General features: G+C 55.6%; 1 protein-coding gene across 13 annotated transcripts in view; it reads left to right on the top strand.

Annotated features, from left to right (window-relative positions):
• MYO9B (myosin IXB) overlaps positions 1-25,474 on the top strand; it is an 89,117-nt gene extending 63,643 nt beyond the window's left edge. Inside the window, exons 14-42 of one of the 13 annotated variants that reach the window (XM_072721274.1) lie at positions 296-377; positions 1,476-1,565; positions 2,886-2,999; positions 4,748-4,787; positions 5,866-5,988; positions 6,838-6,918; positions 8,150-8,260; positions 9,568-9,690; positions 10,900-11,049; positions 11,133-11,299; positions 11,930-12,844; positions 13,600-13,672; positions 13,867-13,991; positions 15,674-15,807; positions 16,026-16,213; positions 17,903-18,001; positions 18,123-18,296; positions 18,388-18,426; positions 18,615-18,726; positions 19,619-19,692; positions 20,144-20,336; positions 20,425-20,553; positions 20,794-20,899; positions 21,115-21,246; positions 22,125-22,248; positions 22,676-22,723; positions 23,069-23,211; positions 23,825-23,952; positions 24,073-25,474. In XM_072721274.1, the coding sequence (XP_072577375.1) occupies positions 296-377; positions 1,476-1,565; positions 2,886-2,999; positions 4,748-4,787; positions 5,866-5,988; positions 6,838-6,918; positions 8,150-8,260; positions 9,568-9,690; positions 10,900-11,049; positions 11,133-11,299; positions 11,930-12,844; positions 13,600-13,672; positions 13,867-13,991; positions 15,674-15,807; positions 16,026-16,213; positions 17,903-18,001; positions 18,123-18,296; positions 18,388-18,426; positions 18,615-18,726; positions 19,619-19,692; positions 20,144-20,336; positions 20,425-20,553; positions 20,794-20,899; positions 21,115-21,246; positions 22,125-22,248; positions 22,676-22,723; positions 23,069-23,211; positions 23,825-23,952; positions 24,073-24,488 (4,433 nt within the window). In that variant the 3' untranslated portion in view covers positions 24,489-25,474. Of the gene's footprint in view, positions 1-295; positions 378-1,475; positions 1,566-1,826; positions 1,842-2,885; positions 3,000-4,747; positions 4,788-5,865; positions 5,989-6,837; positions 6,919-8,149; positions 8,261-9,567; positions 9,691-10,899; positions 11,050-11,132; positions 11,300-11,929; positions 12,845-13,599; positions 13,673-13,866; positions 13,992-15,673; positions 15,808-16,025; positions 16,214-17,902; positions 18,002-18,122; positions 18,297-18,384; positions 18,427-18,614; positions 18,727-19,618; positions 19,693-20,143; positions 20,337-20,424; positions 20,554-20,793; positions 20,900-21,114; positions 21,247-22,124; positions 22,249-22,675; positions 22,724-23,068; positions 23,216-23,824; positions 23,953-24,072 lie in introns of all 13 variants that reach the window. The other 12 variants (XM_072721272.1, XM_072721273.1, XM_072721279.1 and 9 more) reach the window with 12 other exon arrangements.
• Positions 25,475-25,867: the final 393 nt, after the last annotated feature.

Raw genomic sequence — 25,867 nt, 5'->3', positions numbered from 1 at the left:
TGTCCACAGGAGCTTGGCTCCAGATACCAGCCACGGGGCTCCATTTTACCAAGGGCCTTCATTAAAAGCAGGACCAAGGAGATAAAGCCTTCATGAAAAGTAGGAATAAATAGTGCTGCTTAGGGAGGAATCGAACACTTCATAGTTCCCGGCTGTGTCCAAATTTGAGCATCAGACTTTTTGTGTGTGTTTTTTTAATGAGTTCAAGTCAGGATCAAAGCCTCTGTGGCAAAGACAAAGCCTCCAAGACCCCAGGCAACCCTCGCCTCCAACTCCATGTGCTCTGTGTCCACAGCCGGTATGGGCAGCCCTGGCACCCACGGTCACCTAGGAGACCTGCAGAGAGGAGCCAGCACCCCATCGGAAAAACTGTACCGGTGAGCGAGACCTTGATTTGTCCAAACCAAGGCTGGTAGACAGCAGTATTGTTTAAAACAATGCCAGAAATCCTACACCCTCGAACCAGGTTGGGGTTGACCTGAATAAGGAACCTGGCAACCACTTGAATCCAAAGGACCCAGAAACAAATGGCATCTGGTTGCTGCTTTTCTGCACACAGAAGGCAGGCCTCGGTGCATCATCTGCTTTAGGGAGATGCTGGACGGCTCACTTTACAAAGGATTCTTTTCAGGGCCATTGGCAGGTGAGGCCAAGGAGCCACTAACTAGTTGCACCGAGCAACAGGCTTAATTTAAGAGCACTTTCTCCCTTAGCCTGGGCAGAGTGGTCCGAGAGCAGATAGGCTGAGTTACTTTATTTGCTGTCGGAGATAAAATATGCCTCGTTGCACACAATACGATGAGGGTATTTTGTGGCCACCCTGGCAATGACCGAGGGCCTTCTACATATCCCTGTTTGCCCTGGGTATGAAAGTGGGCAGCATGTGCCACACTGCACACACATCCAAGGCAGTGACAAAGCTAGAGGAGGGACACTTCTGATATCTTGAGAGGGCCAGACAGGCTGTATTAAAAAGGGACCAGCTGAAACAGACAGGCCAGGCGAGGTATGTTCACAGTTGGGGAGGCACATGCCAATGCTCCGTGGCAGCCAAGTTCCCAGCTTCTTCCTCAGTACCCCAGATTCCCAAGGAGCAAGTTAGTAAATATTTAAACTTGAAAAGGTCATTTTATTTTTGAGCCCTTCATAGTAAAAACTTCAAGAGATTCATAAACATTGTATATATGGCGGTATAGTGTTAGCACCTAGGTAAGTGACCATCCATAAGTGATTTCATGTGTCGTTTCCCTGTTTTTTAAGAGGTGCATTTTTTTAAAATCTGCTTTTTCACCCAAAAGGGGGCAAGAGAAAAGAAAGCATCTCTTGATTTGCTTGTGTATTCCCACCCTACAAGGACTGAATGTGGACCTGGAGCCACATTGGCTGGAGTGATGTCAGTCTCCCCAGGGCCTGGCCCCTAGGCTGCGGGTCCCACTCCAGGAACGTGTTTAGTTTATACAGATTCTCCCTTTCAGCTGCTCAATGCTAGATTTCTCATTTGACGGCTCTGAGGAGTTCGATATTAACGCTTTTGAGGACATCATTGCTTTCTATGAAAGCAAGAAGTAAGTAGATGCAAGGGCCTTCGAACCCAAGACCAGGGAGGCACATCAAGAGGAGCTGCCATCCCCAGGCGCTCAGCGTGGCGTCCAGGGCCAGGAGCAGGAAACGGCAGGCTGGGGACACCAGGGCCCACTGGGCCAGGGGCGGCGGGTGTGTGTTGAAGTCATAGGCCTTGTTCAGAGCTCCGGCCGCTGTGCTGACCGCTCAGGGTATGGAGGTGAAACATGACCCTTCTGTTGTCTTTGCTCTGTGCCTCCCTGGAGGGCGAGGGAGCAGAGGTAAGTGAGGGTCTCCAGGCCCTGGGCATGGTGCATGGACACAGATGAGGGGCTGCCGATCGGGGTCTTTCCAGGCCACCTGCCCTGAGCTTAAACATGTATTTCAAATAATAGGAATGAGAGGTTTTTAAAAAGAAACACACAAACCAGAACCTCCTGTCTCACCCTACAGTCCCTGCTGCCTCAATTCCAGAAGTTCCATAAGGACGTTTGTCATCTAGACATCCTTCATGAATAGTCCCTTCCACAGCATCTGATTTTTATCTCTGATCCATTCTTGTTCTCACGCATTAGTGCCAAAGTTTGGGCTTAGAGCATATGCTCAGCCCTGGGACCCACAGTGATCGAACAAAAAGCAGTGAAGGAGATTGAATTATTTGGGGTAAAGCTCTCCTTCCATAAGGTCTTCTACCCTCACTGCTGAGCTAGGTCACCCTCTGTGTGAGCATCCCTCACGCTGTAGGGTGTTGAGCAGCATCCTGGCCTCACCCCACCCGATGCCAGTAGCACCCTCCCCACCAAGTAATGACAACCAAAAATGTATCCAGACATCGCCTGGAGGGTAGCATCATCCTGGTTGAGGACCACTGTGTGAATTCCCATCCATTCCTCCTGAGGCCTTTCTTGAAGCCAACAAGGAGATGGACACGTGGCCACAGAATCAACCAGAAAAACTGATGAGCTACTCCCACATGTACCCTCGGGTCTAGCCCTCGATGCTTGTTATAATAGAGTCCAGAAGGCTGTTCTATATGAGGCCTTTTTGGTGATCTGAGATGCTGTGTTGCAAACCCCATTCTGCAGAAGCGTCCCTGGCCCTACCTGAGAAAAGGGGAGCCTCCGTGGGGTGGTCAGTCACTCAGCTGAACCCCCTCTCAGTCCAGAAGGGAGAGACAGCAGGCGTGCAGACTCTCCAGCTGCATGTTTTGGCTCCAGTGGCCTGGGGATGGTCCCGACCGTGCTGGGGACCCCAAGGTGGCGGGCCTGCTGCTCTAACTTGGTCTTTTCCCTGTCACTGCACCCCCTACCCCACCCCACTCTCAGAGATTTGCATGACCAAATCATCAAGACCATCAAAGGATTGCCCTGGCAGGGTGAGGACCCCCGTAGGCTTCTCCAGTCCCTCAGTCGGCTCCAGAAACCCCGCACCTTCATCCTGTGAGTCCCCCCAAGGCTGTGGCACCTTCCCCCAATCCCCCGCAACAAGTGCAACGACCGCCTCCCCAGCTCCCAGGACCCTGGCTGCGGGCTTCCTGTAATGCTGAATTGGCCGCTACAAACGTGCTGTCTTGTGGTTCCATTCTTATGCCAACCTTTGCTAAATGGCCCTCATAACACTCCTGCCCCAGTGTCTGCCCTGTGGCCCAAATCCTTGCCAGCTCCCCAGTGGCCAGCACAGCTTCACAGGAATGCTCCTTCCACAAAGCATCTCTTTTTCTGTCCCTAAACATGCAGAGCAAGGCTTGCTTCACCACTACCACCCCTACTCCTTGCCACTGTGAGCTTATAAAGAAGCTGTCGAAAGTAGGGCATCCAATTTCTTGCACATCCATGGCCCTGCTTTGTGTGGACGGCAGTGCGATATGGTGGGAAGGGCCCATGAAGCCACACAAACCAGGTTTGGACCTGGTCTCACTCTCGCTAACTTATCATGTGGCCTGAGTGCTCTGAGCTTTCCAGCTTCTGTCTGCAAAGCGAGGGTGATGACTTGCATCACACCCGGCGGGCAGCAGCCTCGGCCGATGGGGCACTCGTAGCCACTCAGGGCTCAGGCCGGCCAAGAGCAAAGCTTGCGTCCACAAGAGAACGGTTTTCAAATTCATTTTTATTATGCCTTATTCTTCTTCATGTGGATTAAGATAGAACATGATAGGGCACCTGGGTGGCTCAGTTGGTTAAGCATCTGCCTTCAGCTCAGGCAGGGTCCTGGGATCGAGCCCCACGTTGGGCTCCCTGCTCGGCAGGAAACCTGCTTCTCCTTCTCCCTCTGCCCCTCCCCTCTGCTCCTGCTCTCTCTTTCGTATTCTCTCTTAAAAATAAATAAATAAAATCTTCAAAAAAAAGAAAAAGGATGGAACATGACACACATAGAACCTCACAACCAAGCATCTTGCTGATCTGTGGGGCACTATTTCCTTAGCTGGTTTTTGTGGATTTTTTATTGTTTTTTGGGTTTTTTTTTTTAAGATTGTATTTATTTGAGAGAAAACAGAAGCAGGGTAGAGGGAGAGAATCCAAGCAGACTCCCCTCTGAGCGCGGAGCCCGACATGGGGCTGGATCTCACCATCCATGAGATCATGACTTGAACTGAAAGCAAAGGGTCTGTTGCTTAACCAACTGAGCCACCCAGGCGCCCCTCCTCAGCTGGTTTTAAAAATGAGCCAAGCTGCAAGTTTTTTAAAAATTTTTTTCTTTTGTCTGCAAGATTCCATAGAGTGAGAACGAGGGCCATGCCCCCCTCTCTTGCCCACAAGATCGGCTTTTGTCTTTTCCTTTGCACCAGCATGAGTCCAAAATGTACTCCTACCTGAGCCCCATTTCAGTTCCTTACGGGGCAAGATCCGCCCCTTGCACAGACGCACCTTCTGCCCTGCCGATTACCAGCAGCCCCTCCTGCTCCCTGGACACCCGAGCGGCCCCGAGCGAGATGCTCCTGCCACCTCCGGGGCAGCTGCTGGCCAGTGAAGCTCATGTGCAGTCACAGAAGCACCCCACGCGTGCACGGGGTGGACCCGCCCAGGCCTCGGAGAGGCGGTGCGGCGGCCTCGTTGCACTTGTGCGCGCCCCAACTCTGCTTTCTCTGCTCTCGCTCCATCTAACCCGCGAGGCAAGGCTTTGCTGAACTAACCCAGATCCAGACACCGTGTTCTTTCTGTTCACAAAACCGTTTTTAATATTTTGACAGGAAAAGTAAAGGTATCAAACAAAAGCAGCTCATTCCAAAGGTAAACGTTCGCGACACCGCCCGAGGCCACCTTGCTTTTTGCCCAACTTGAGAGCGCCTGGCTCAACTTGCTTTCTGGAAAATAGGGGGCCAAGGGTGTTGGTGGAGGGAGGCACTTTTAACATCTCTAGCTTTGTAGCTCCTCCCTCTTCCTTCCATCGCCCTCTACCCCCGCTCCCCTCCAAAAATAATTTCTCTGATCAAAAAGCTTTGTAGGTGTCTTGGGGTTTCCTGGAAGCGGGGTGTGTGGTGGGGATATTTGCACAAGCATGTTGACAGGAGTTTCCCAGGAGGAAGCAGGCTGGGTCAGGGGGAGGACTGAGCAAGGAGGTGGGCTTGGCCCAGTCCCACAGGAGTGTGAACAGCACCAAAGAGCTTCTCCCCTCCAGAGGCAACAGGACCCTTCGGTCCTCTCCCCCTTTAAGGTCGTTAGTTACCTACCATTTCTGGAGGGCAGAATGGAATGCAGCACCTCCCGGGTGTTTCTGGGAGGCTGGGAGAGGAAGTCCCACCAGAAAGGCGGCAACTGTGTGTTGCCAGTAGCCAAGATCCCAGTAGGTGGCATTGGGGAAAGTGCACCCAGCCTGTCTATCTCCACGTACAGTGCACAGACAGATCATGAATTTGCAATAGTGAGAAAAAACCTCTCAGTCTGGCCAACAGATGGCCAGTGCTAGTTCCTCTGGTGAGCTGATACTAAGGATTGGCACACATTGGAAGGCCCACCGGATAAGCTCATGCAGAAGTGCCGAGGACTTGGCACTCCTGAAGCTGTACAGGAGGAAGGTGGCCCCCTGGAGCTCTCAGCTTCTGGGCACTCAGGCTACAGAAGAGGCCATAATCAGGCCTCCCAGAGCTGGTGGTGCCATGTGCCAGGCACAGCTCAGGCTCAATTCCAGGGTCACCCCTGCCTCCTGCCCAGCCCACCAACCCCTGCCCTCTAGCAACACTGTCCCGAGACGGATCCTAAGAGCTGTCGCACCCAGCAACATAATCATGGCTCCGGGGCATCTATGAGGCCTCCTAGTGCCCCCTGGTACCCCAGGAGGGCAGGCCAGACCCCCATGTGTCTGTCCTAGAACCTGCTGGATTCCAAGTCCCTGAAGCTCATCATCAGCATGACTCTTCACGATCGAACCACCAAGTCCCTGCTGCACCTACACAAGAAAAAGAAGCCGCCAAGCATCAGTGCCCAGTTCCAGGTAGGCAGCCTGGGGAGCCCAGGGCAGGTGCTGAACTCGACCTGATGCTCTCGTAACTTGGCCACAACAAACCCAACAAATGGCTGTTCTAGGGTTCCTGACCTTGGCATTGTTTGCCATCTGGGACTGGATGATTCTCCGTGGCGGAAGCCATCTTGTGTGTTATGGGATGTACAGTAGCATCCTCCAATTCTGACACCCAAAAATGTCTCCAGACATTGCCACATGTTCAGGATGGGTAGGGGTAGAATCACTTCTGTTTGAACCAGTAGTTAAAGTAGCAGGTTAGTGCCTTAAGGCAGCCACTGAACTGTGTTGTTTGGGCTTGTTTCCCTTTTCCCCTGGCTGCCGGGAAGCTCAGAGGCACTTTTCTTAAGGGGCCCAACGGCTGCTGCTGACCCTTACTTACCATTATTTTTTTTTTTTGTCCTCTTCCTCTTTCCTCACTCTGAGTCTTTTGTGACCACTTTGGCTTTTTTTTAATTCCCTAACCTGGGAGCTCCTACAAATTCTTTTTGTACAGAGCAGGCCAAAGACCAAAATCATGGCATCTGTGCTGCTTCTGAGGCTGACCAGCATTTTAATCCCCAGGAGGCATTTATCTGGCCCCACCCCACATTCCCACTGAGACAAAGGACTGGGAGAGCCTGGGAAGATTACCAGTCAGCTCTGAGGACCCAACAGATCTCTTTGGGGCTCCCAGAGATAGCACAGCCTCCAGTCAGAATGTCCAGCTACAGCCTCCCACATCCTGCATCAGTGCCAACGCCAGCGAGTGACTGGGTCTCCTCCCACTGAGCGGCCTGCCTCTGGGGGTCCCATCTCAAAACCTTCTCCCTGTTTCCCCAGACGTCCCTTAACAAGCTCCTGGAGGCACTGGGAAAGGCAGAGCCTTTCTTTATCCGCTGTATCCGCTCCAATGCCGAGAAGGTAAGTGTTTCCCTTGTCTTGGGGAAGTGAAGGCCAAGGTCTGGCTGCTAAGCAGGTGGTGCTCCTGTGTTGCTGTGCCCCTTGGAGGGCCAGGAAAAGTCTCAGGGAACCAGGTGTTCACACAGGTTCTGGGAACTGTAAATGTTGTGCCATGGCCAGTCCCAGGTAGAGGGGGGTTGGCAGGAGGCAGTTAGGGCAGCTGGGTGGCCAACCAAGAGCAGGGACATCACTTGAAACCTGGAGGAGCCCTAGGAAGGACAGGTCAAGCATGTTCTTTGGTGCATCCCCACATGGGCCAGTGCAGAAAATGTACCAGAAGGGAGGGGCTGAGGTCAGGCAGCAAAGGCATAGATCCTACTGTTCATTTGATCTGAATATTTCTGGAAAGACTCATGGAGCATCAGTGGGTGCCCCAATGGCGGGCTCAGTCCTTACTGCTAAGTTTCCTTTGCCTGAGGGGTTCACTGGCTATTCTGTGCCCTTGGGGACTTTGCTGGGGGCTCTTCAGGATCTGGGCCTGCCCGCTTCATCTCTCCTTTTCCCATTTCCCTGGCCTTCCGCTGCTCCTAGGAAGCTATGTCAACATCCAGAACCCAGCTTCTCCCTACCAGTTTCTGTAGCTTCTGTCCTCCTGGGCAAGGAGCTGGATTCCTCCTCTGGGCCTTCACCTGGCTGTTTCCTGCCCATTCCTTCCTCAAAACTCGGCCCAGGGGGGCCCTGGCATTGTCTGACCCATTCACATATGCACCTGGCTTCCACCTCCAGACCCTGTTCTCCTCTTGGCCAAATCCCTAGTTATTTACCCCAGGGCCTGGCACAGAGTATGAGCTCAGCTCAGGTTTTGATCAGAGCCCTTAAGAACTAATTATTTGCAGCAAATTATCTTAAATTAAGCAGTAAGAAATGTCATGGGTCTTCCAGACACCAGGGAATAGAGCAGATCAGATGCCAGATTTTTCCAGAAGAGATAAATACCTTAAGCACTGCTGCTGAGCAGCCCCACCTCTTTATTCCAAAAAGAATGTCTGGAGCAAGGAAAGATGGATCCTCCAGGTGCCCACAGCTGCCAGGCTGGGGACATTCCCAGCCAGCCGGGGCCCACCTGTGCTCCCTAACCGTGCTCATGCCCAGACTCCTGCAGGACTTTGTCCCATAGTTTCCCATCCCCGGCTGCCAATGCTTAGTTGTCCAGCAGCCAGCACATGTCTTGATCGCTCATACCCCGTTTCAGAAAGAGCTGTGTTTCGACGAGGAGCTGGTGCTGCAGCAGCTGCGCTACACAGGCATGCTGGAGACGGTGCGGATCCGGAGGTCAGGCTACAGTGCCAAGTACACGTTCCAGGTAGGTGGCACAAGCATGGCTGTCGTCACATGGCAGAGGGCCAGTCACCTCCCTCTTTCAGAGAGAGCACTTCTCTGGAACGGGAACCCAGGGGATTACTTTACACCAGGGTTTCTCCACCCTAGCACAGTTGGCATTTATACCAGATTATTCTCTGTCATGGGGGAGTCAGGGGGAGGCAAGATTCCTCAGCAGAGGTGGCTGGGCCCTGGCCAAGCCTGGAAGGATACAGAGGGGTCAACCCAAGATGGGAAGAGGGAATTGCACGAGCAGATCCCTGTACAGCTCTGCCCTCTGTTGAGCATCTTCGGTGACGGATGCTTTTATACCTATCTCTTGTGTTCTGTCAACCAGCAGCAAGCGGGCCGAGCTCCTCTTTTGCCAGGGAGGTGATGACTTCAGAGATGGCTCCCTGGGGTTTTTAGAAATGCAAAGGATCATCAGTAACCTCAAATTAGTGAAGACCAAACAGCTAGCGCAGTTTCTCAGCTGCAGCACCACTGACACTAGGGGCTGCCCGGTCATTCTTTCTGTGCGGGCCGCCTTGTGCGTTGCGGGATGTTGAGCAGCATCCCTGATCTCCACCCACTCAATGCCAGGAGCACCCACCCCTCCCAAGTTGGGAGAATCCTGGATGTCTCCAGACATCACCAGACACCCCCAATGGTAAGCCGGCCCGGGTTGAGAACCCCTGGCTCATGCCGTGAACTGGCATCACCTGTGTGAGCCCTTGGCCTGAAGCCACAGATGGTGGCACCGGTGGCACCTGGTCCCCAATCCAGCTGTACCAGGACATGGCCTTGGGGACATGGCTTCATCATTGCATGCCTCCCTTTTTCTCATCCACAGAATGGAAATAGCACCTCTCTGACCCTGCATAAATAGAAAAAGCGAAATCACAGAAATGGGAGGACATGCTGGTGTATTTCACTAATACTTGGTTCTTAAAATTTTGAATTAACTGTTTACTTAAAAGCTGCATGTGTCCAGCTATGATTCAGCTCTAATGAGCCATAGAGCCTGAGCTCCCCCACCAAAGGCAGCCCTGTTTCCTGGCCACCCCCCAAAAATGCCAGTACCAATAGGCCCTTAAGAGCCACTTGCGAAGTGCCTGGAAGACCCAATACTCTGTGTGTGGTGGTCTTTCTCAAGGTTTAAGTCCTTTCAGAGAGTCTGAGATTTTATCTTTGTTGGTGCCATTCTGGCTCTGGAAACTTGGCTTGACCAGGGAATCGCTGGAGCACCATATCCTCATGGGTGGCGGAACTCTCAACAGAGATTCTCTTTTCTTGGCCAAAATCACCCAGGATTTCACAGAGCAGTTCCAAGTGCTGCTGCCCAAGAATGCCCAGCCCTGCAGGGAGGTCATTTCTGCCCTGCTGGAAAAGATGGACGTCGACAAGAGGAACTACCAGATCGGGAAGACCAAGGTCAGGGCTCCTGCACCTCTGGGGGCCACAAACCCATACCCTACCTACCGCTGCACGTAAGGTCCTCCCATGGCCCAACGTCCCAAGCTACATGCCGAAAGACAGAGGGCTGTGCTAAGGAAGTGTCTTTCTTGTCTTTCTTCCCAGAAGGCACAGGAGTGCTTCTAAGGGGTGAGGCTTGGGCATCACGCTGGTTCCTGGCTTCCTCACACATAGCCTAGGGTTACTGCAGGATGTCTGGTACCATTTGCTAGCTCTTAATGTCTGGCAGAAGGCTTCCTTTCAGACACCATCTACCACCTCTACGTATGTGCTGGTTGCTTCTTATGGTTGGGGCACCAGCTGCTGTCCTTGTCCAATAAGCGCTAAAGTCAACTCCTGTTAGGGCTTCATCTGATATGGAAACCCCCCTCACCATTCTCCAACAAGCTAATCCTAGAGTTACCACGTGACCCGGCAATTCCGTTCTTGGGTATGGACCCCAAAGAACTGAAAATAAAGCGTTCAAACAAATCCTTATACTTGAATGTCCATAGCGGCACTAGCCACAACAGCCAGAAGGCAGAAACAGCCCATATGTCCATCAGCTGATGAATGGATTAAAAACCTGTGGTCTGTTGGGATCCCTGGGTGGCTCAGCGGTTTAGTGCCACCTTCGGCCCAGGGTGTGATCCTGGAGTCCTGGGATCAAGTCCCACATTGGGCTGCTTGCATGGAGCCTGCTTCTCCGCCTTTCTGTGTCTCTGCCTCTCTCTGTGTGTGTGTCTAGCATGAATAAATAAATAAAACTTTAAACTGGGCCATTCATATAATGTGATGAGCGAAAAGCATGACACAGAAGCCTGCATAGTGTATGATCCCATGTATGTGAAACGTTCAGGAAAGATCCACAGAGAGCAGATCAGTGGTTACCAGGGGCTGGGGAGTGACTGCTCATGGGGATGGGTCTCTCTTCAGAGTGATGGAAATGTGTTGGAGCTAGTGTTGTTTGCACAATGTTGTGAATGTACCAAATGCCCCGATCTGTTTGTGTTAAAATGGTTAACTTCACATTACTAGAATTCTCTCAATATATTAAAAAAAAAAACAAAACAAAAACAAAAACCTCCCCTTGGTCAGGTCAGGCAACACACCAGCTTGGTCTATGCACTTATGGGGCACAGGGATTCTGGGGGCTTCACTGACCCCTCCTGTGCCCACAACCCCTAGGTTTTCCTGAAGGAAACAGAGCGGCAAGCCTTGCAGGAGACGCTGCATCGGGAGGTCGTACGGAAGATCCTGCTCCTCCAGAGCTGGTTCCGAATGGTGCTGGAACGCCGGCACTTCCTGCAGATGAGGCAGGCAGCCATCACCATCCAGGTACTAAGGAGGTCCTGCAGGACCAGGGACGGGGCAGCCGGGGTCACACATGCCCAGTCCCTGACTGCCCACTGCACCCCCAGGCCTGCTGGCGATCCTACCGCGTCCGGCGGGCATTGGAGAGGACGCAGGCTGCCGTGTACATCCAGGCTGCATGGAGGGGCTACCAGCAGCGGATGGCCTACCGGCGCCGGAGACAGAGCATCATCCGCCTGCAGAGCCTCTGCCGGGGTCACCTTCAGCGCAAGAGGTGAGCAGGGCAAGGCCCAACCTCCCATCCCTCCCCCAGCACCCCTGGCCCCAGGAGCTGCCTGAGATGCCACCTGGCCAGTAGAGCCATCTGGGCACATGACGCCCAAAGAGACGTTCCAGGGCTGGTGGGCAACACCTGTAGATGAAGGCTGAGGTCACTGTTGCCAGGACTTGCTCTCTAGCAGGGACCCCTCCCCACCTCACTGAATCCACCCACCCTGAGCCCATTGATGAAGCACTTGGCTTCAGAGTTGGAGGGTTCAGCATTCCCAGGGGAATGCTTCCATTCCCCTCACCCCATGCTTATATGTAAAGCTCAGGCATCTACCCAGCCAGCGACCCCCAAAGAAATTCAGGAGTTTCTTAACAGTTCCCTCTCACAGCAGGGAGACTTAGGGCAGAGGTGGCCATGACAATAAATAGCCATTTCTTGTATCTCCCTTTTCTAGCTGAGGCATTTCTGCTTTTCCAGAACCATCCCTGAGGGCCAGGGTCACCCCACTTGGCAGGACAGAGCCTAGCCACCAGCCCGCGGGTAGCACAGGGGATCCCTGATGCCCTAAGTGGATTCTGGAGGTGGCAGTCATGTTTGTTGCTGAACCTACCTGCTTTTCTCTTCTCACACCAGCTTCAGCCAGATGGTCGCAGAGAAGCAGAAGGCTGGAGAGGAGAAGGAAGCCCAGCAAGCCTTAAGGGAGGAAACAGCAGAGGGCGGGCCAGGCCAGGCGGCCAAGCAGGAACAGGTGCCCAGGCAGGACCCAGAACCATCAGAGGACGGGGAGCATTTGGCGTTGGAACCTGAGGTGTGGCCAAATGATGAGCCCCTGGCAGAGAGCTCCCAACCAGAGAAGGAGGTCCCCAGCCCAGAGAAGGCTCTTCTGCCCCAGAAAAATGCAGCTGAAAGTCACGAGAAAGTGCCCAGCAGCCGAGAGAAGCGTGAGTCACGGCGGCAGAGAGGGCTGGAGCACGTGAAGCTCCAAAACAAACACATACAGTCCTGCAAGGAAGAGAGCGCTCTCAGAGAACCTTCTGAAAGGACTCTACCAGAGCAAGAGGAGAGCCTCCTGGAAGACAGAAAGGAGAACAGAGAAGATGAAACTCCTTCAGACTTGGGGACAGAGACAGAGAATGCTTCCAAGAAACAGCCCGAGGAGCCACTGAAGGCCATGCCAGCCAGCCAGCTCTCAGGAGAAACCCTGAAGATGCCCCAGGGCGGGGACCCAACGCCTGGCCACGTGGAACGGCCAACCAGCCTTGCCTTGGACAGTACTGTCAGCGTGCCCACCCCCAGCACCACCCCTGAAACCCCCAAGGACAAGAGCAAGCTGGGTGGTGACCTGAGGGCACAGGACAGGCCTGAGAGCCCTGGAAGCTCCACCCAGATCCAACGGTACCGGGACCCAGATTCTGAACGGCTGGCCAGCGCCGTGGAGCTATGGCGGGGCAAGAAGCTGATGACTGCTGCTTCCAGCACCATGCTGAGCCAGTCCCTGGACCTCAGCGAGCGGCATCGGGCTGTGGGGGCTGCTCTCACACCTACAGAGTAAGCCCCGGGCCCTCCTTTGTCTGAACACCGTGGTGCCCAGCTGTGTTGGGCAGGTAGGGTGGAGGGACGCACAGAGGCCTGCCTGGCAGCAGGACCAGGGCAGTGCCACGTGTCCCAGAAACACGTGAGTGGCTCTGTGCCTGGGAGCCAACACCAGGCATGTGGGAGCCCCAAGGAGGGAGGGAAGAAGCGGCAGGAAAAAGTGAAGATTTGGCATCTGCCAGGAGCTGCAGAGCTTGGTGGCAGCTGGGACCCTGAGTCTTCCTCCTCTCCCCCCACAGCCACCAAATGAGCTATGTTTACACAACAATCCCTGGCTTTGCGGGAGGCAGCCCCTCGGTGACATCCCATTTCCCAGCCTGCCTGGGTCTCCCTGGGTCTCCGTTTTCTCATCAGAAAATAGGGGTGGTTACCCTCACCCAGGAATTGAAGAAGGGGCCCAGCTCTTGACACTTTGCCTGACCCTTAGTTAGCTACACACCAGTGACTCCGAGTCCCCAGCCCCTCCTCCCAGAGGCCTGCGTGGCCAGACGCAGAAAGAGCTGGAGAAAGATGCGGGCCTTCTGCTAGGCCGGGCTTTCTCGGCCTCGCACGCCGACGCTTGTGGCCAACTCGTTCTCTGGGCTGGGCTGTCACGTGCCCTGTGGAGCGTGGAGCAACATCCCTGGCCTCCTCCCACCCGAGTCAGGACAACTAAAAATGTCTCCTAAATCACTGTTGGAAATAAAAGCCACCTTTCTGTGATCTCACAGGGACAGACGCATTTCCTTATCCACGAGCGACGTCTCCAAGCTCCTCCCGTCCCCATCCCAGACCAAGATTCAGGTAAAGCTTTAGGCTGCAGCTCCCACCCCTCCAGGTCCAAACCCTCTTCCACCCCGGCTGCCCTGGCTCTCCCCAAAGTGCAGCTTAAAAGAGAAGGGAAGTTGGTGGATGGACGGCGTGGTGGGCAAAGCACCCCTGCTTTCCCTCCAGCAAGTCCCACCGTCCTCTGCTTACCCAGCCCTGTTCTCTGGCAGCCTTCTACGGAAACCGTGGACGGGGAGCCCAGCAGCAAGAAGCTGGCCGTCCAGAAAAAGAAGTCAGGCGACACATCTGCCGGCACAGACTCCGGGTTGTCCCCAGGCGCCCAGGCCGACTCTAAGTAAGTGTGAGCTTTGCTTTGGGAGGTGGCTCAGGTGACCAGAGAGAGGCTGCCCAGGGTCCCTGCCAGGGTCTTCCGTCTCAGGGCGGTCTGGTCTCCTAAACTGATGGCATTTATGAAGCGCAGTTGGCAGGTGTCTGCCCGGGCTAGAAGGAGAGATCCGTCACGGAGCCCAGGTCATGACCTCCTCACGTGCAGTGTGGCTGCATGCCAGCCTAATGATTCCCACTAAGGTGAGAGCTAATCTGGGTCACTTCCTCTGGGGCCACAGGTAGACAGTTTCCATTTGGCTTTTTATAGTATCGAAACCAGCTCCCTGCTTCCCCCTACCTCTGGAGCTCTTCCTGGGTCCATGGCTAGAAGGAACTGGGCCAAGGCTCTGTCCCCAGAAGCCCCTGCAGAAATGCTCCAGGTGGTTCCATCACAGAACAGAGAGCATGGGCCGTGGGACAGGGGAGCTTTGAATGCAGGGACTGGAGGCTGAGGAAGGTCCAGAACAGGCTGGCAGAGGGAGGCAGAGAGCCCACCACTACAGAGACACCCCACCACCAAAACAGAGCACCTCAGACCAGGGGGGCTTCCAACAACCCTCTCCTGGTCCCAGGGGGCCAGGAGTCCGAAATCGGGATGTGGGCAAGGCCACCCGCTCGGAAGGCTCTAGGGAAGGGTCCTCCGTGCCTCTTCCGGTTCCTGGGGGCTCCAGGCATCCTCAGCTGTGGCTGCATCACCCTAGTCTCTGCCTCCATCTTCACGTGACTTTCCTCTTTCCTGTGTGTTTTCTCTTTCTCTCTTATAAGGATGCTTGAACCCGGATTTGAGGCCCATCTGGGTAACCCAGGATGACCTCATCTTGAGGTCTTAGTCCGTTTGGGCTGCTGTAACAAAACCACCACAGGCTACGTGGCTTAAACTATGGACATGTCTTCTGGGGGCTAGAAGTTCAAGATCAAGGCACCAGCAGATGTAGTATGTGGTGGGGGCCACTTCCTGGTTCACAGTGGGCAACTCACGGGGGCGTCACATGGCAGGAAGGGCAAGGGCCCCTTTTGTAAGGGTTCTAGTCCTTTTTTTTTTTTTAAGATTTTATTTATTAAGAGAGAGAGCGCGAGAGAGCACAAGCAGAGGGAGGGGGAGAGAGAGAAGCAGACTCCCCGCTGAGCAGGGAGCCTGATGGGGGCTCGATCTCAAGACCCCGAGATCATGACCTGAGCCCAAGGCAGACATTTAACTGACTGACCCACCCAGGCGCCCCTGCAAGACCTTTTCCCCAAATAAGGTCACACTCACGGGTCCTGAGCATTGGCACATGGACACATCTTTTGTGGGGCGCACCATTCGTTGCACGATTTGGCATTTGTTCCTTCTGATTTCCTTTCCTAATACTTGGGCCCGTAAAAACACATAAGCAGGCAGAGGGTAGTTTTACTTCTTTTTTTTTTCTTTCTTTCTTTTTTTTTTTTTAAGATAATAGGGTCATGCTGTGATATCTGCTCTGCATCTTGCTTTTTCACCTGACTCCCCGTCCGTTCACACATATGAATCTCATTTTTAGTAGCATTTCTTTCTAGTGATAACCAAGACAAGAGTTATTTTTCTTTTTATAGTAAGACCACCTTTTCTTCAGCCTTGCTTCTGTTGTCACTTCCCGAGGCTTAAAGGAAACCCCTTACTTTCTCCTACAGATCCACTTTTAAAAGACTTTTCTTGCATAAGAATAAGGATAAAAAATCTAGCCTGGAGGGTGTGGAGGAAACTGAGAACACAGTACCCGGGCATACCATGCTGGAAGCCGCCACCACCAAAAAGAATCTAGAAGGTTGGTCCCAGGCAGCCTTGGGGTTGGAGGGTGGAATAAGCCACCAGGGTCCCTGGGGACGGGTTCTGGGCACAGGGCCTCGGGGCTGATTGGTCCCCCCACTGGGGTGCTTTTTGTCTGCAGCCCCCAGTTACAGCAGGGCAGGGTCCTGGTCCTCTGTGTGTGTGACCCTTGCCTCCCCTAGAACCCACCTCACTGGCTATTCCTTCTCTGTCCAGCCTCCAGCCACCAGCACCGCCACCCAGCAGGTGAGAAGCATGCCAAGGAGCCAGGAGGCAAAGGGAAGAAAAACCGCAACCTTAAGATTGGCAAAATCACAGTGTCAGAGAAATGGCGGGAGTCAGTGTTCCGCAAGATCACCAATGCCAATGAGCTCAAGTACTTGGATGAGTTTCTGCTCAACAAGGTGGGTCTTCTGAGGGCAACTATGGGGCTGGGGGCACACGCAAAGTCAGGCCGGGGCATCCCCAGAAGGGTTTTCATCACCCGGCAGTTTCTGGAACCCTCGGCATGCCGGGAAGAGACAGTCCAGATGCACAGTTCCAACACAGAAAATTCCAGAAACCAGATGCTTATTATTAAACTTGACATTAGCTCCTTTACTGCAAAATTCTACCTGGGCTCACCTAAGAACATCTGTAGCCTATATTCATGTTGCTCCTCCTGGACATTTAAATTTCGTGTGAAAAGTCAGTGGGTGTTGGAGCCCCTGGCTGGCTCACTTGGTAGAGCACGTGACTCTTGACCTTGGGGTCATGAGTTCAATCTCCATATTGGGCATAAAGCTTACTTAAAAAAGGTGGGGGGGGTGGGGAATCCCTGGGTGGCTCAGCGGTTCCATACCTGCCTTTGGCCCAGGGCATGATCCTGGAGTCCCGGGATCGAGTCCCACATCTGGCTCCCTGCGTGGAGCCTGCTTCTCCCTCTGCCTGTGTCTCTGTCTCTCTTCTCCTTTTTCTGTGTCTGTCATGAATAAATAAATAAAATCTTAAAAAAAAAAAAGTTCAGTGGGTCTGATTACAGGGACTGCACAGAACACGTGGAACAGTGTTACATCCAGAGTGCCTACTTCTGGGACATACCTGTCCTGAGAGCCTCAGGCGAGGGGGTGTAGCCTGGGCCAGAGTCCTCTCCTGCAGAGGTGTGTGCACTTGTGCGTGCAGGTGGGCACCAGGCAAATGAGTTTTATCTGGCAGTACCTGCCCAGGAAGTTCAAAATCTACTGTTTGAAGACACTTTCTCTGTTATCTCTCAGCACCCTTAGGGGTAATTGCCCCACTTTCATCCTTGAAATGGAAGTGCTTGCAGCCAGGACGGCGCCGGTCATACCTGCATCCCCTGGTGGCCTCACTGTGGCTCAGCCCTGGCCATCAACTTATTTTGCTTCAAATACACTTTTACAAAATGCATTGGGTCTCAGAGCAGATGCTGATTAAGCACTTGTTGTATATGGTGGCCGTGAATCAGTAACCATGACATGCATCTGGGGCGTGGCTCAGTGTTCGCCACCTGTGTGGGGTGGAAGGAGGGACCCGGGCTAGACCACTGGTTTTCAGTCAGGGATGATTGTGTTCCAGGGGACAGTTGCTACATCTGCAGACATCTTTGGCTGTCGTGAGTGAGGAGTGCTACTGGCATCTGGTGGGTAGAGGCCAGGGATGCTGTTCAACACCCACCCCTAGCGTAATCCAGCCCCAGATGCTGGGTGTTTAGTTTAAACCTGGACTGAGGGATCCCTGGGTGGCGCAGCGGTTTGGCGCCTGCCTTAGGCCCAGGGCGCGATCCTGGAGACCCGGGATCGAATCCCACGTCGGGCTCCCAGTGCATGGAGCCTGCTTCTCCCTCTGCTTGTGTTTCTGCCTCTCTCTCTCTCTCTCTCTCTGTGTGACTATAATAAATAAATAAATAAATTTTAAAAATAAATAAATAAATAAACCTGGACTGAAAGGATTGGAAAGACTAGGATTGGCCAGAGGGCCTGGATTTTTTTGCTGGGATCATAGAGGAGTGAAAGGACCTGGAATGGAGCAGAGCAACAACCAATCAGATGCCAAGCCTTGGGTAACTCCACATCAGGGCATCTCTTTTTCTCCAGATAAACGATCTGCGTTCTCAAAAGACTCCCACCGAGAGCTTATTCATCGAAGCCACTGAGAAGTTCAGGAGCAACCTCAAAACCATGTACTCCGTCCCCGTACGTGCAGCCCCCAGCCCTGGGGAGGGCCCCTGTGGGGATTCCTGAGCCCTCTCCAGGGCACCCCCCCACCCCACCACTGTCTGTCTGTCCCACCGGGGTCACTCCTGCGTCCCCACAGAACGGGAAGATCCACGTCGGCTACAAGGACCTGATGGAGAACTACCAGATTGTGGTGAACAACCTGGCAGCAGAGCGGGGTGAAAAGGACACCAACCTGGTCCTCAACCTCTTCCAGTCGCTGCTTGACGAGTTCACCCGCGGGCACACCAAGAATGACTTCGAGCCGCCCAAGGTTGGTGGTGCCGCCTCAGGGACGGTGGGCGGGGAGGCAGGGGTGCTCCCAGGGCCGATCCAGACTTCACTTCTGTGCTCCCTCACAGCAGAGCAAAGCTCAGAAGAAGAAGCGGAAGCAGGATCGCGCTGTGAGTATTTGTGCGTGTGTGCGTGAGCATGCGTGAGTGTGTTTGCCTGCTCGGCCATACGGAGCCCTAATGGTGACCACGCACCTCAGCCCTGAGATGCCACGTGCTATGATCACACTGAGTAGCCGCGTGGTGAGACCGTGGAGGGTCCCCCCTGGCCACTCAACACCCTCCCCTGTGGCCCCCAGGCCCAGCACCACAACGGGCACGTGTTCGTCAGCTACCAGGTGAGCATCCCGCAGTCGTGTGAGCAGTGCCTCTCATACATCTGGCTCATGGACAAGGCCCTGCTCTGCAGTGGTGAGTGCCTGCCCCCCTCCAGCATTCCCTAACTCCTCCACCACTTCCCCTCACACCCCACTACCCTCCACCAAACCTCCTAACCCTTCACCATGTCCCCAACCCCTCCCTGTGCACCTGGGCCTTCATGTGAGCCACAGGGTGGAACTTTCTGGAACACTGCCCTGGCCATGCCTCACCCTCTCAGTCCTCCCACCATCACCCTGGGGTAAATCCCGATTCTCAGCCGGCCCTGAGGCCCCCACCCTCCTCTGCAGCCTGCCCTCCACATGACCCCCCTCAGCAGGCTACCCCATGTCCCACCTCCCAGCTTAGGAACCCACTGCTCCTGCTGCCTGAACCACTAGCACCTCTCCAGACCCCCAGAGTCCCCCCCCTCATGTGGCAGGCAAGGCCAGGCACCCCGATAGGAGCCCTGAGACACAGACACAGTCCAGGATGACCCAGCTGGCAGGAGGGTCTAGCCCTGGGCCAGCTCAGTCAGGTCTCTGGCAGTTGTGTTTTCCTTCCGTGATCAGCCCCCCTGTCTTCTGCCCGGGTCTCCTGTCTCCTCAGTCCTCGTGTAAGGAGCAACCTATCCACCTGTGTCCGTCACAGATACTCCTGAGACCAGGACACTTGGTGCCCCCTCTTTTTTGGTCTCAGCTAACTTTCTCTCTCAAGTATGGCTCCCCAAACCCCTGCTCCTGTCCCATTGGCCGGGCTCTAAGGCCAATAACAGTCACCAGCTATGAACATCTGCCCATGGGGCTTCCTGTCGTGGCAATCAAGGCAGAAATTCTTAGACTCAAGTTCAGAAGCCAGTCAGCGGATCCCTGGCTGATAGGGCAGGTGGCCCCGGGGCCCTGGGGCCCTTGATGCACCATCTGTGACACCCCCCATGACCTCCTAGTGTGCAAGATGACCTGCCACAAGAAGTGTGTGCACAAGATTCAGACCTACTGTTCCTACACATGCGGGAGAAAGGTGAGCCCCTGCAGGGCCAGGAACCTCCCCAGAACACCTGGGTGAGGCCATCCTAAGTCATAGGGGGAGAAGGTGTGCTTGGTGCGAAACCAAGGTTAGGTGTCAGGTAGGAGCAGGGAGCTGGCAGGAGGGGCTGGTCTGGTGTCAGCAGAGCACACTCCGGCTCTGTCAGAGACCCCTGAAGTCCCCCGAGACAGGACTGGGCTTGGCTTCTATGTGCATCTCAGACCTCCAGCCCTGCTCCTCCCTCCTCCAGAGGGAGGGAAGCACAAGGGAGGAGGGTCCCAAGCACTGGGGCTGCAGCAGGAGCAGGACCATCTGCCCTGAGGGAGCTGTGGGGAACCCCTGCCCGGCGATCAGCAAGCTCACCTTCCCAGGCAGCCGCCCCCAGCAGCCTGCAGGGAGGGATGGAGCCCACACGGGAGGCCTGACCCCACCTCTGGTGTTACAGAGCGAGCCCGGTGCCGAGCCAGGCCACTTCGGCGTGTGCGTGGACAGCCTGACCAGTGACAAGGCCTCAGTGCCCATCGTGCTGGAGAAGCTTCTAGAACATGTAGAGATGCATGGCCTATACACCGAGGGCCTCTACCGCAAGTCAGGCGCCGCCAACCGCACTCGGGAGCTAAGACAGGCACTGCAGACAGGTGGGTATTGAGGGTGGGTGGGCACCGTGGGGGCGCGGGCACGGCCCCGCCGCCTGCCCTCACCAGCCCCGCCCTGGCCTCCCCACAGACCCCGCAGCCGTCAAGCTGGAGAACTTCCCCATCCATGCCATCACTGGCGTGCTCAAGCAGTGGCTTCGAGAGCTGCCCGAGCCCCTCATGACTTTTGCCCAGTACGGCGACTTCCTCCGAGCCGTAGGTGAGTCTCAGCAGCAGCGAGGGTGGGCAGGTGGTCAGAGTCGGGGTTCGAACCACAGGTGCTCACTGTGGCCGGTCCGAAAGGTGCATGTGCCTAGTCTGGGGCAGGGCCAGGATCCCCCTGGGGCTCTGCATCTTATCATACACCCAACCCAGCCCCCACTCAGTGGGAGGCACCCGGGCACCCTGGGAACGTGTCAGGGCCAGGCCCACAGGGAGCTGATGCGCTGGGCCCTCCTAGAGCTGCCAGAGAAGCAGGAGCAGCTGGCTGCCATCTACGCTGTCCTGGAGCACCTGCCTGAGGCCAACCACAACTCCCTGGAGCGGCTCATCTTCCACCTCGTCAAGCAAGTGCCTGCTGCCTGCTCTCCCTGGGGTGGGGGTCCCCATCAAGAGCCCCGCTGCAGTGTTCCCTGGCTCCCTCGGGTGGGGGGCCCCCCAGACTTTTCTGCGGTGCCTCTCGTGCCCCTCTCCCAGTTCCAGGGTGTGGTGCCACAACCCCAGGGCTCCGGCCTCGGTCCAGGAGCTTCCTGGCCACCCCTAACTGCTACTCACCACGCAGGGTGGCCCTGCTTGAAGACGTGAACCGTATGTCACCCAGCGCTCTAGCCATCATCTTCGCACCCTGCCTCCTGCGCTGCCCCGACAACTCAGACCCACTGACCAGCATGAAGGACGTCCTCAAGGTCACCACGTGAGTGCTAGGTGCCAGGGCTCCCCACCCCATGTCTCCTTCAGCAGCCAGAGCATCACTGCCAAGTGTGTTTGAGGCTGAAGAACTCGGGGAAAAAGGAGGAAGCCCTCCTCTCCAGTCACAGGGTGCGGGGCAGACAGTAAAGCCCCATGTTCTTGGCCTCTGGCAGCAGTGAGAACTGTCAGGAAAGCAGCAGCTGTCTGGGGGTCCCTTCTGCCCCCTGCGCCGTCTTCAAAAGTTTTCAAAGAATTCTCCAGAAGAACTCAGAAGGAAGTCGTCAGACTAATGGGACATTATTTAGGCTTCGAGTTGTAAAAAGAAGAACCTGTCACCCTAGGTGGTTTCTTGTACGGCCCTGACACTACCCAGGTAGCGGCGTGGTGGTGACAGATTTGCTTCCAGCCTCTTCCAGCACATTCTTTGCTCCCATTTTTTCTTATGTGGGTGTGATGATGGAAAACCTGAATTGTGACTGCCTCTCCTGGGCTGAGCCGCCGCACACCCTTAGCACTCACAGTGCACCTGCTGGAGCCCCCGGGGGCTCAGTGCCTGCAGCCCCTGCAACTGATCACCCAGGCTCCCTGTTCATACTCCTGCGTGAGGCAGGATGACTGTGAGGGATTGGTTCACTTTGATCCGGGATGCTAGACTTCTTCCTTCAAACCAGGAGCCTTGTTGAGACAGGGACTCAGGCTAAGAAAGGTGGTGCAAGTCACACGAGGTCACACGGTGAGCTGGCACAGAGATGAGGGCCACCGCCCACGGCTGTGTCTGCAGCCCTGTGTAGCCTCTGTCTGGGTCTCCAGCTAGGGCCTCTCTAGACCCCAGGCCCCAACACCGCCATCCTGGGGGCAATAACTGAGTCCCCTTCTCCGCAGCTGCGTGGAAATGCTCATCAAAGAACAGATGAGGAAGTACAAGGTGAAGATGGAGGAGATTAACCAGCTGGAAGCTGCGGAGAGCATCGCCTTCCGCAGGCTCTCCCTCCTGCGACAGAACGCTGTAAGCACGCTGGGTGGGCGTGGCCAGCGGCCTGGCTGGGGCGGTGGGGTGAGGTCTCACTTTTCCACCCCTTGAGCTCCCAGCCCACCCTTGGCCACAAGCCTTCCTGCCAGGGGCCTCATGGGAGCACGGTTGGGGGCCAGTTCCCCCACTCGGCTCAATGACCGCCTTCTTCGCTCAGCCTCTTGCCAACCAGCCCTCAAAGGGCAGCAGGGGACCTGTCATCCACTTGGTGATGTTCACATCATCCTCCACCCACACCTCCGGGGAAAGTGGCCATACGGTGGGAGTGGGGGCTTGGGAGGGCAGGTCCTGGTTCCCCTGGGAGGGCCCTTGTCCCTACAGTCAGATGTGGCTCGGTGCCCGTGACATGCCTGGGTGGTGGTCGTGGCCCTGGGTGGTTACCCTCTGTTCGTCTCTTCCCCAGCCATGGCCTCTCAAACTGGGGTTCTCGTCTCCCTATGAGGGGGTCCTGGTATGTACATGTTCCGTGGGCCCACCCTGCATGACTCCGGGTGCGGTGCATGCTGGGTTCCCTCCGTGCCCATGGTCTCATAGGATAGACCGAGCACGTGCTAACCTTTTGGAAGTGCATGCTGGGGGAGGCCCACTGCTGCTGACCACCTGTGCGGAGGATAACTAATCAGCCGAGCACCAGCCACTCGGCCCCCACGTGATCCTTGGAACAGCCTCACTAAATCCACCTTCCACATCAGAACTAACCTCTCCCAGAGCTGTTCACACCCGACTCTCCCCTCCCGAGAGCACCGGCCCCACCCACCCGGAGGGGCCAGCCAGACCTGCCACTTCTCTGTTGTAGATCAAGAGCCCCAAGGCCCGAGGAAGCAGTGCTGGCAGCCTGGAGGAGCTGGGGGTGCTGCCAGAAGAAGAAGTGCCCAGCGGTGATGAGGACCGTGAGAAGGAGATCCTCATTGAGCGGATCCAGTCCATCAAAGAGGAGAAGCAAGTGTCTCTGCCCCCTTTCTGCCCTCAGCTGTGCCATCTGGCCCCCATCCCCAGGCCCCTCTGCAGAGCAGACCTGGCTGTTAGGAGGCTGGCGGGCTAGACTCCTTCCCGTCATCCAGTACCTCCCTCATGGGGTGCTGCTGTCCTAAAATGCAGCCTAGGGCTCTGTTTAAACCCCATGCTTGACCATGGGAAGCCACGTGGTCCACAGGGAAAGAAGGGGCAGCAGAGGGATAATGCCCAAACTTTGTCTTGAAGTTGGTCTTAACTAGGGTAAACAACGAATCTGTCATCTGGTCAAGATGTGTGAGTAGGGCTGCCACTAACATTATTGCTAGTAGAACAGTTGTGACCTGGGCCACCTGGCCACCCCAGTCCTAGGAACAGGGTAGAGGACTCCGGGCAGAGGGAATAGCACTTGCAAAGGCCCTAAGGCAGAAACATATCACTAGCTGAATATAGGGCGAGGTGGATGGGTACTAAGGCCAGGGCCTCCCACCCAGGACCAGGAAGTTCCTATTCTGTCCCCTGCTGGCCCGGCACTATTGTTGGGTGGTCTTTGACCTTGGGAACAGCCTTGGACACCGTGACACCCTCCCCCCACCCCCAGGGAGGACATCACCTATCGGCTGCCGGAGCTGGACCCTCGGGGCTCCGATGAGGAAAACCTGGACTCTGAAACATCAGCCAGCACTGAGAGCCTGTTGGAAGAGCGGGCCGGGCGGGGGGCCTCCGAAGGTCAGTATTAAGGCAGCGTCTGCTTTGCTCCTTCCCATGTTCACCACCGGCAGGCCCTGGGGCAAGGGTCCGTCTCCTGGCCCCGAAGCTGCAGTAACCCTGCCGTCTGTCTCTCAAAAGGGCCCCCCGCGCCTGCTCTCCCCAGCCCCGGCGCGCCTGCCCTGAGCCCCCTCCCCGTGGCAGCCGCCCCTCCACGACGAAGGCCGTCGTCCTTCGTGACGGTCAGAGTGAAGACCCCCCGGCGGACCCCCATCATGCCCACAACCAACATCAAGCTCCCACCCGGCCTGCCCTCCCACCTCCCTGGCCGGGCACCGGGTGCCCAGGAGGCTGCTGCCCCAGTGAGGCGCCGAGAGCCGCCTGCCCGCCGCCCGGACCAGGTACACTCTGTGTATATCACACCCAGCACTCACCTGCCCGTGCAGGGCATCCGGGAGCCCCTGGATGAGGACAGCCGGCTTCCTGGGGCCAAGCGGAGGTACTCAGACCCCCCAACCTACTGCCTGCCCCCCACTTCGGGCCAGGCCAACGGCTGAGGACCACCCAGTGCCAGAGCTGGTCACTGAGCTGAAGAGCCAGCATCTGGCTGAGAAGGATCCCAAATGAAAAACTCCAAGACAATGTGAGGTGGGCACTAGCCCCAGTTGCAGAGTCCTAAGCAGGGAGAGGCCACCCAAGGCTCAGCCTACCCACATCATATAGACGCGCCCACTCAGATCACCAAATCATGGTGGGCAGCCTGGCATTGGCATCCCCCACCTCTTTTTTTGTTTTTATGGTAACTGTTTCTTTGTGCGTGGTTTACATAACTTTAAACTGTTAACAGCCTTAACCAGAGACCAAATTGTTTTTTATACATGTATGTACAAACTTTTATATTAACGCCCTGCATCTCCCTTATAACCCGGACATGAGTCTTCAGAGCAAAGCCTGCACAGCTGCCACATGTCAGAGGCCCAGACCTGCACGAGGACGGCTTGGGGCCCAGGGTCTGAGGGCCAGGACCTTGCCCAAGGGATCTGGACACTTGGGGCACATGACTGCCCCCAAGTCTTTCTCAGACTCATCCTCTGCCCGGCTGGCAGCCACCTGGCTGGCATGCCTTGGAAGGAGTATTGGGGCCCCTCTGGGGTTCAAGGCTGGTGGCTGGAGTCAGGACACAAGGTGGTAGGCAGCCACCACCTGCAGCACCACAGACCTCACATCCGAGGGACACTTGAATGTGGCCATCACTCTTCTGTCCACCGTGCCCTGGACTCAGGAGGCTGGAGGAGGCCGCCCTTGGCACACTGCCCACTCCCTGTGGCAAACAGGAGCCGCGACTCAGGACCACTCACAGGCAGGGAGGGCAAGGTTGTACATTCCAACTGGACAACAGTGACAGCCTGGGGCTCTCCAGAGTTGGGCTTCCCCTCTCTCAGGCTTGGCTCACTCCCCAGACACATGGTCACAGGTCTGGGATGAGAGGTGGGTGCCCCGGGTGCCCCGCAAGCCGTGCAAAATAAAAAGTGCCTGAAAGGTATTTGTGTGCAGTTCCTCTCAGACTGGTTCAGAGTCAGTTGTGGGAGGAGGGGCTGGCAGGTGGGGGGGTCCACCCTGTGGCCTCAGCCAAGACATGCAGGGCAAGGGGCTATGTCCCTTGTCTGGGAGGACCTGCCTTGACACCCCCCGCCCCCAGCAAACACTGCTGTTGGAATTTCACATTACTCCTCACTCTGGAGTGGTGTGCTTCCTGGAGGTGCTTATTTATTAATCTGGAAATGGGGCGGGGGGACTGCCTCCTGTTGCCATGTTTTAGCACCCACCCTATCCCTACTTAGACTTAAATGTCAGCTAAAAGGGTCATCTCATTATGAAGAGATCAGTTCCCATTGGCCCCCCAGAGCCAGAAGGTACACACCCCATCCCCACCCCC

This window comes from Vulpes vulpes, chromosome 9 (assembly GCF_048418805.1).
Source record: "Vulpes vulpes isolate BD-2025 chromosome 9, VulVul3, whole genome shotgun sequence".
Classification (NCBI taxonomy): Eukaryota; Metazoa; Chordata; class Mammalia; order Carnivora; family Canidae; genus Vulpes; species Vulpes vulpes.
This window is presented reverse-complemented; position numbering and strand designations above follow the sequence as displayed.